Source organism: Cygnus olor, chromosome 9 (assembly GCF_009769625.2).
Source record: "Cygnus olor isolate bCygOlo1 chromosome 9, bCygOlo1.pri.v2, whole genome shotgun sequence".
Classification (NCBI taxonomy): domain Eukaryota; kingdom Metazoa; phylum Chordata; class Aves; order Anseriformes; family Anatidae; genus Cygnus; species Cygnus olor.
In genome coordinates this window covers 11565744-11574598 of record NC_049177.1, presented here as the reverse complement: position 1 = coordinate 11574598, position 8855 = coordinate 11565744, and the positions used below count along the sequence as shown (strand labels likewise).

The following is an 8855-nucleotide window of genomic DNA, read 5'->3' as shown; positions in this document are numbered from 1 at the left end:
GCTACTTACTTCATGTTTGTGCTTTCATGGTTAAAGACAGCTTAGCCAGACAGATTTTATACCCGGGCATTAATGCGACCCCAGTAATTGAGAGTGCTAAACTCAAATTGCTTAGATCCTGAACAGATGTTCTTGGCTTTCTGTAGTTGGGAACCTAAAGCTAAGATGAATTAAATGACTCCTGAAGGTTAAAGAATTGCTGGAAGGGCACAGGTGCTTACCTCCTTCACAAGGAGTGTTCCTGCTGCCATTTACTATGCAGAGTGAAGGCAGCTTATTCCATCTCAGCTGATGTTTGCAGCAGCAGCATTGTTTTAAACATTTACCTTCCTCTCCCCACTAGTCAATCAGCTCAATTGGCCTCTAAGAAAGCAGGGTTTAGTCTCTGTAGGGGCAGCTCGGAGAGCAGTCCGTACTGCTAAGTGTCTGACGGGGAGACATCTTACCTCTGCTGGTCATCCCCATATTAATGCACCTTACAAATGATTTAATTTAACTCACCCTGGAAGAGGTTTTTTTTTTTTTTTTTCTGCTGAAGACTTGGAAGACCTCTTAATCTAATATAGCATAATCAAGCGTCAAACACCCATCGCCATTTTACGCACTGGAACTTTACTGTAACGACTCAGACTAAAAGCAGCTCCTTCAGGTAGTAATCGGAATGGTACAGGCTGAGGGAAGCGGGCAAGCTCACAACTTGTACCTGATCTGGTTTGGTAACGTATGCTGGGCTGTTTGAATTTCACTTGGAAAGTGAAGTGCAGGAATCACTGCTGACTCTTCCTCTGATCTTGGTCGCAGGAGTAATTCAACCAGTCTAAAAGAATTTGTGCACCACTCAGCCTTCAAATGGGTCTGGTGACAAGCTAACATCTATTTCGGACTCTTCCCTGCCAATAGCTGTCCAGGTTCCGTACTGTTCTCACTGAACAGCTGGGGAGCAGGCTGGAATAGGAAGTCATCCATCCCTTCATTCTAGCAGTGATCTCTGTATTTAGTGCCTGAACTGCTGCACTTTCACCTCCTGTATGTCCTTCTAGAAGGTAAGTGATCATAGCGGTAGGAAAAAAAAACAAACACCTTTGCTGCTGTACAAAACGTTTAAAAGAGTAATTTATTAGAAAGCATTATAAGAGCTGGTTTTAGCACATGGGATGCATTCCACTAGAGAGAAAGAAGAACCAGAAACATGGTAGTTCTCTGGAACTTCAAATATGGGAAGGCTGTTCCCCACCTGTTGCTGCGGATCACGTTTGGGGAAGCTCTGGGCTCAGTATCCAAATCTACATTACAGGACCAAGCCTACAACAAGAGATCCTACCTGAAGCAGGGAAGCTTTCACAAGGAATGTTTTGTGCTCTCTGTATGCTTGCTTATAAAAAAAGCAGCGGGGGCCATGGAGAATGGAAGAGGAGAAGCAGGCACAGTCAAAAGCACACCAGTACCATGCTGGACCAGGAAGAATACACGTGACCTAAGCTGTAGTAACTAGAACGTGATGTAGAGATGTCATCCACCCAAGGAAGGTCCAAGAGGTGAATTTTCTGGTAGGTCTAAAAGAATAACCTGTATTAAGTTTTATTTCCAGAGTTCTCCCAAAGGTTTATTCTGTACCTCCAGCATGGTTTCCTCTGCAATGGACTTAATTTCTCTGTGCAAGTCTTCTATGCTCTTTGAAGCATCAATTATCTGTTGCCAAAACACACACAAAATACAGAAACATGTTCCTCAATTTCCAACACAATGGGGAAGAAACCCACCTTCCTGCTATTTCTGCTCTCCCCCTTTACTCAATATCGTTACAATTCATGAGCAGTGAAAGGAGCTAGTTACACTTCTCATGCACTACTTCTGCACTGGAACTGGAAAATTTATTTTATGCAGGAACGGACACTTAAGAAGTAGATGTGCGGCAGGATGAAGGGAAACAAAAGCAACTACTGCTGCATGTTCTTTGCTGATGTCTTTGGGAGCATATGACCTTAAATCAGATAAGCATTTTTCACCCCGTAGTGTAGTCCCTCAGAAACATCAGTATATTGATCCCTCGGTGGTTATCTGGGGATCCTTACTATCACTCATGGTAGTCAGAACCTCTCAAAATCCAATCCATGTGATTTTCCAGCTTCAGTTTGTTGGTTGTTTTTTAAATGCTGCAAGCTGGTAGTGCTATCTGATTCTGGTGTTCGCTGAGCCTGGTGCTTAAGGAATACCAGCTCTGCTCCTGTGTGATTGAGGGAACCTGGATCACACGTACAACGTCATTTTATGTGCCTTTCTTCTCAGGGGACAGCTTGCTTGATTTTCACCTTTACAGAGACTGCAAGGCACCAGAACAGATGTAAAGCAATAAGGCCCATATCAAAACTAAATTCCACAAAGCTTGTATTTAACAGGAGAAATTCCAAGCAGCGATGTTTTTCCTAATATTGTTTTAGAAAACATGACATTTCACTTCCGAATTACAGCTTGCAGGTCATCACAAGTCAACGTTAATTGGCAAAAGGTTTTGTTTCCATGGCTTTAAAATTATTTAGGAGCGACCAAGGCAAAAGGAAGAACTTGGTTAAAAGACGTAAGCAGGTGCAGGTTGATCATGATGACCTATGTGATCATGATGACCTATGAATACTGAACCGCACAGCATTGTTGTGAAAGAGCAGACTGTGAGGCTATGCAATAAATACACTTCGTAATTAAATGGTAGTCTTCTTGTTATGGAACAGCTAATGACCCAGCTTTGTGCTCACACAATATTCTCAAGCAGATAGCTGGCCTCAATTTATTCTTGTAATTGATGGTGTGCTGAGCTCCATTTCATGTTCTGGACTGAATGGATCTTTGGCAACCATTGATGTCTATTATTTTATCTGATGTTGAGGGGGAAATTGCCAGGAATGCTAACTGTACTGTTAATGGGTGCTGGAACTGGATTTTTGTACTCACTTCAGGGATACCTGTCACCTCTACATCATCTGTTTTGGTATGTACCTGTTTAATAGCTTTGCAGTTTGGCGTATTTTAAACAGACATGTCGCTGCTACTTTAAATGAAAACTCCTTTCGCATAATGGGTAGAGAGATAGCAGATGACAAGTAATAAGGGAAATATATTCCACTGCTAGAATCTCCGGAAAATCAGGGTTTGCAGACTAGACGTTAGGTAAGTTCCATACCATCTCATACAATAATTTTGACTGCATGCTTTTTTTTTTTTTAATTTTGTGCTATGGTGTATGTTTTCTTCTCTTCTGCAAAACCAACAAACAAAAACCTTCCCCCACCCAACAGGGCCCCTTACAGTATCCTGGAGCAGCGGGTGTCAGCAGTGCCCTGCTGCAGGCCACAGCAGCTTTGGCTGGTCCCCAGCACACCCCCCCAACTTCTTGCCAAGGGCTGGAAGTGGGAAGCACAAGGGCACAACACACACAATCCAAGAGGGAGCCCTCTCATGAAAGACCACCCCTAGTCTGTGACAGACCCCTTAGGGTTATTTCCTCACCTTCCAATTTAACGTCTTGTCCTTCATCAGATGACAGAAGGACTGTAGAACTTTCTCTTGGAAGAGGCTGTTCTCGTAACGTTCACTTCCGAAGTCTCCTCGTGCTGCTGCTTCCTCTGGGCTTAACTGAAGAAACAGAATCAGATCTGGCTTTGGGAGTCCTATGTCGGGCTGTTTGCACCAGTCCACGCAGAAGTTCTGTCCCAAACAAAGACAACCAAGTTTGAGGTGAAAGAAAGGAATGAGAACAAGGGAAAGAAGCAGGATAGCTGGAGAGTGGGGTAGGGGAGGAACAGCCAGAGAAGAGATGCAGCACAAATCACAGAATACAGCCCTACAAACTGAAAAGGTGATTTCCCAGTCTAAAATTCCTGAATTCACTCCTGGCAATTTTGAGGGTCCAGATTTTCCTAGGTGCCGTGCTCGTCTCATGCTCACTGAAGCCAAGCAGAGCTAATGATTTTAACATCTCTTCCGCAAAGCCCAGCAGAGGGAAATAATGAGTCACATTTTGAAGTCTCCACACAGCAATCAGTCCAAAAGAAAGCTGCTCCCAAATATAAACGCCGTGCAGCTTTAGTATGTTTGTGCCCATGGAGATACCTTTTTGAATACCTACCGTACATCTTCTTAGCCCACCCAGGAATTCCAGCCCCGATGCAAGAGACAAAGCTTTCCAGCTTTTTTGGATCCCGCTGACAAATTTGAAGACTTCCACCAGGGTATATGGATCCACAACATTGCAGAGACTGCTGAGGCTTGTCTGACCCTTTTACTCCTTGCTGCTCATCCACGTGGTGGACAGTGATACAATCAGGGTGCACATACCAAGAGCGACCACCGGGCTTGGGGGGATGAGGATGACACAGGGCATGGGAGCCAAGGTCCACTCAGTTCTTCCAGAAAGGGAGAAAGGTCTAGGTAGGAATAACTTTAGGTCAACTCCCAACTGCACGGTTGCTGTTGCAGGCAAGCTTTCAGCTTCTGTGACCACAGGACACTCTTCAAGGACCGATGGCTACAGAGCAGGGACGGGATACATCCCAATGCAGGCCAAGAGTGTCCGTGTGCTAAGGTAGTGAAAAGAGCTTTAAACTAGGTATGTCAAGGGAACGCTTACAAGCGGTAGAGAACTGAAGGTGGCAAGCAAGGAGGAAGTGTCTAAGGGAAAATATGAGAGCAGAGGCTCTCTGGAAAGCGGCACTACTGGGGACCTATCTCAAGCACACAACATGGGAAACACCCAAGGAATGTCCCTGCACAGGGACACTGCGGGGCTGTGATCCTGCTCGGATTACAGGGGTGAGGTGGGACAGCCTGCCAGACGGCTGCGCTGCAATGGATCCACAGAGGCTGTTCAGGAAAGACAGGCTGGAAGGTGAGGAGGAAGAGGGGTTGTGCTGTTTGCAAAGGAGCGTCTGCAGCACAGGGAGCTTTGCCTTGGGATAGGAGATGAGCCAGGTGGGAGCCTATGGGTTACCCATAGGGTCAGGGACAGACCAGAAGACAGGACGTCGATGAAGCCTTCTTCATACAGATGGAAGAAGGGTCACAATTGCAGGCCCTGACAGTCACAGAAAACCTTAACCACCTGTGTATCTGCTGGGCACAAGCGGTCCAGGTTTCTCAGGAATGCTGAAGACAAATTCTCCACAAAGGTATTCAATAAGTTAGCGAGTGAAGGTGCCCTGATGGACTTGCTACTCACAAGTGAAGAGGAACCGGCTGAAGGTGTGAAGATCAAGGGCAGCCTTGGCTGAAGTGAACAGGATGGTGGGGGTTACAGTCCAGAGAGAAGTGAACAAGACAAACAGAGCTGCGGGTCTGGACATCAGCAGAGCAGATTTCTGTTTATTTGGGATCTCCTTAGCAGGGTGCCCAGGGAAACTGCCACGGAGGGAAAAGAACCCAGCAGAGCTGGTTGATCTTCATAGACAAGCCTCCTCAGAACAGAAAAGTGGAACATCCCAGTGTGCAGAAAGCATGATAAACATGTGAGAAGGCTGGCATGAATCAACAAAGAACTCCTAACTAGGCCCAAAGTGCAGAAAGGAAGCAGACAGAAGATGGAAATAGGCATAACACCAAGCAATAATACAGAAACATTACTCAAGAGTGCAGGGAAGAAGCTGGAAAAGCCAAGGCTCAGCTGAAGTCAGAAGTAGTGAGGGATGCGAGTAACAAGGGCTTCTCTAAGGATGCTGGCAGCAGGAGAATGGCTAAGGAAAAATGCTGCTCAGTGGGACTGGGGACCTAGTGCCAAGGGACAGAAAAGGCTGAAGTACCTGATGGGTGTTTTGCATCACTTTTCACTGAGAAGGTTTGCCCCCCGCCAGCCAGGTCCTCAAACCTACTAGCAAAGGGGGCAGGAGTGCAGCAGTACCTGCAGTAGAGAAAGACACATTTAGGGAAGCAGTCAAGCCAGCTGGACATATGCAAATTCACAGGACCAAATAGGATGCATCCACACGTACTGAAGGAGCTGGTAATGTCATGGCAAGGCACTCCATCACCTGTGAAAGGTCACAGCAAGCAAGCGAAGCTGCTGAAGACTTTACAAGAGGTAAATATTGCACTCGTCTTCAAGAAGGAAGATCCAGGGAACTGCAGGCCAGTCGGCCTAACATCAGCTTCTGGGAAGGTACGGGACCAAATCCTCTTGAAAGCCATGTCCAAGCACATGAAGGAACAAGGCAACTGGGAGCAGCCAGCAGGGATTTATCACCGAGAAACTCTGCCTGGCTCACGTGACAGCCTTCTACAGTAAGGCCGGCTCTGAGGATATGAGGAGAGCAGTAGGTGCTCTGTACCTTGACGTAAGCATGACCTCCTTTCCACCAAGCTGGTGAGATATGACCTGGTAGGCAGACAGTCAAGTTGGCAAAAAAACGACGAGGCTGCTGGGCTAAGCGTGGTGATCAGTGGCACGAAGTCCAGCTGGTAGGTGGCTGCTGGTGCCAGCACTCAAGGACAAATAGTACGGTTCAACATCTCTAACGACAAAAATGACAGGATAGGGCGTTCCCTCAGCAACCTTCTGGATGGCACCAGGCGGGGACAGTGAGCACACGGGAGGGCAGGACTGCTATCTGGAGGGACACAACACACTGAGGAACAGGCTGCCAGGAACCTCAAGACATTTAACAAAGGCAAACTCAAAAAAGTCCTGCCCTGGGGAAGAAAAACCTGATGTACCAGGACAGGCTGGAGGCCGACCAGCTGGGCAGAAGCTCTGCAGAAAAGGGGCTGAGGCTCGTGGTGGACACTGAGCTCACCATGAGTCAGCAGCATGCCCCGGCCACAAAGGCCAGCAGCAGCCTAGCTGTATAAGCACGAGGGAAGTGATCCTTCTTCCCGTCTGTCCTGCACCCACACCTGGAGTGCCATGTCTGGTTTGGGGTTCCCCAGTGCAACTCCAGAGTGAGCCTACCTCGCTAACAAGTAACCTAACGAGTTTCTCTGTTCTTTTGGGGGAAGGGGTAGACACAGTCAAACAGGCCATGTTAACATTTAAGCTGAAACTTTCATCCCCCATTTCAATCCACACTTCCCCAGAAAAGGAGCCTGGGCCACACAGACTGACATCGAGGGCACGCCTCTCCCCGTTTCCTGTTTCTCCAAATACAGAGAGAGGCAGGGCCTGCTGGGTCCTTCACTCACCTCCTTGGCGCTTGTGAAGGCCACTCCAGAAAAGGCATATCTGTCAACCACAAGCGTGACCCCTTGACATAGTTTCTCTTTCATTGAAGGCCTGAAAACCATGGAGGAGAAAAAATAAGTTACACTTCTGACTTCAAACTGATCATTAGCAGCATCAAGGTCATCCGTGACACTGATCATGAATCAATTCCTATTTGTGCTCCGTCCTCTAAGATATTTAGCAAATACCCTTTTGAGACACCCACATTCAGGGTGCACCAGTGCAGGGCATTGCTCTAGGCAGCTCCACAGCTTGCAGCAAGATCACCGATGAGCTACAGCCAGGCACGAACAGCTTAGTCTTCCTTCCTAAGTGGTGCAGTGGGTTTGAAATACTTGCCTCTGTCAGAGGAAAGCATCCTTTATTTACAACAGACATTTCTTACTGCAGCTCACCCATCTGCCTCATGCTCTCCTAGCTTGCTTGGCACTCCTGCTACAGCAGGATCAGTGAAGCTTTTTTTTCAAACAGAAAACATTTTGCAGTACAGAGGCCCAGGTAAGAGCAACAGTTGTCACCGACGGCCCCAGCTACACACACAAAGCCTCCGTTCGGCAAAAAACCACACGAGCATTAGCTCCCAGGCTGGGGCAGCAGCTCAGCACACCAAAGGCTGTGCTCAGGGGCTCGGTGACGCTGCGGTTTGCCCGCTCCCTTTGGGCTCCCAGGTGGCAGTGCTCAATCCAGGTGGCGATGAAACCCCCTGGTTTCTGTACCCAGCAGCACAGAGGGAGCTGCAGGGGACGAGCCCGAATCCTCCACCCACACCGGGAGGGCAGCTCACAGGGAGGGCAGCTCGTTTAGGGCGCTGCCTGTGGCTGGAGGGGAACGGGCACAGGCTCCTGGCCTCGAGCAGGCCGGGCCTGGCCCTGACCCCCAGCCCGGCGGGGGCTCCCTGCTCGCTCAGGCCGGGCCCGAGGGCAGCAGCAGGGCTGAGGGGCGCAGGGCTGAGGGGGTGCCCGCCTCCCCCACCCCCCCCCCCCCCACCCCCGCCATCTTTACACGTGCTCCCAGCGGTTGGCAGAGAACAGGAGGTGCACGGCGTGGTCCTCCACGTCCTTCTCCCCCGCCAGGTAGGCTCCCAGCAGCCGCCCGATCTCCGTCGTCCTCTCTGCAACCGAAGGGGCGACACAGCTCGGTGGCGGCGGCGGCGGTGACGGCGGTAGCCCCCCCCCTGCCTCCCTGCCTCCCTCCCTGCCTCCCCCCGGCGCCCCCCCCCCCGAGCCCCAGCCCCGCGTACCGGGGAAGCGGAGGAGGTCGACGCGGTGCCCGCCGGCCCGCAGCGCCTCCACCAGCCGCCGGCCCTGCGTGCTCTTGCCGGCCCTGTCCACCCCTTCCAGCACGATCAGAGCCCCCCGGCCGCACGCCATGCCGCCCGCTCCCGGTCCCGGTCCCGGTCCCCGCCCCGCCCCGGCGGCGCTCTGGGCAGCGGGGAGCCATAGAGGCGGCGGAGTCCTCCACAAAGGGAGGCCGGGCCCGCCGTTAAGGGGGGGGCGGCGGCGGTGCTCGCCCGCCGTTTTGAGGGAAAAAACGGGGAGAACGGGCAAAGGGCGCTCGGTGGGGTGGGGGGAGGCCGCCAGACGCAGACGCCCCCGGGAGGCACCGGGGGAGCGCCGGACCCCGTTGTGAGGGGGGGACTGCGTGGCCCCGCCCC

At 50.5% G+C, this 8855-nt stretch overlaps 1 protein-coding gene and 1 long non-coding RNA gene across 3 annotated transcripts; both read right to left on the bottom strand.

Moving 5' to 3' along the window:
- Window positions 1-1095: 1095 nt before the first annotated feature.
- Window positions 1096-8744, bottom strand: DTYMK (deoxythymidylate kinase). Of its 2 annotated transcripts, XM_040567454.1 has the most exons (5): window positions 8442-8607; window positions 8204-8312; window positions 7162-7252; window positions 3502-3699; window positions 1096-1689 (listed from the first exon to the last, which is right to left on the bottom strand). In XM_040567454.1, the coding sequence occupies exons 1-5, from the start codon at window positions 8569-8571 to the stop codon at window positions 1579-1581; spliced, it is 639 nt and encodes a 212-aa protein (XP_040423388.1). In that variant the 5' UTR covers window positions 8572-8607; the 3' UTR covers window positions 1096-1578. The 2 variants fall into 2 exon arrangements, with proteins under 2 accessions (XP_040423388.1, XP_040423389.1); XM_040567455.1 differs by lacking the exon at window positions 8204-8312 and having other exon boundaries at window positions 8442-8744.
- On the bottom strand, window positions 3706-7004 carry LOC121074858. Its single transcript, XR_005822570.1, has 3 exons — window positions 6312-7004; window positions 5787-5884; window positions 3706-4418 (listed from the first exon to the last, which is right to left on the bottom strand). It is a non-coding gene; the product is annotated as an uncharacterized LOC121074858 (long non-coding RNA).
- Window positions 8745-8855: the final 111 nt, after the last annotated feature.

What these genes read in the sequence shown, in the direction of transcription:
- DTYMK (XM_040567454.1), bottom strand. Translation starts at nt 8,571, where the DNA reads ATGGCGTGCGGCCGGGGGGCTCTGATCGTGCTGGAAGGGGTGGACAGG. An exon ending in CGACCTCCTCCGCTTCCCCG is followed by an intron (nt 8,313 to 8,441) that starts GTACGCGGGGCT and finishes CTTCGGTTGCAG; the next exon opens with AGAGGACGACGGAGATCGGG. An exon ending in CCTTCACAAGCGCCAAGGAG is followed by an intron (nt 3,700 to 7,161) that starts GTGAGTGAAGGA and finishes TGTTTGGGACAG; the next exon opens with AACTTCTGCGTGGACTGGTG.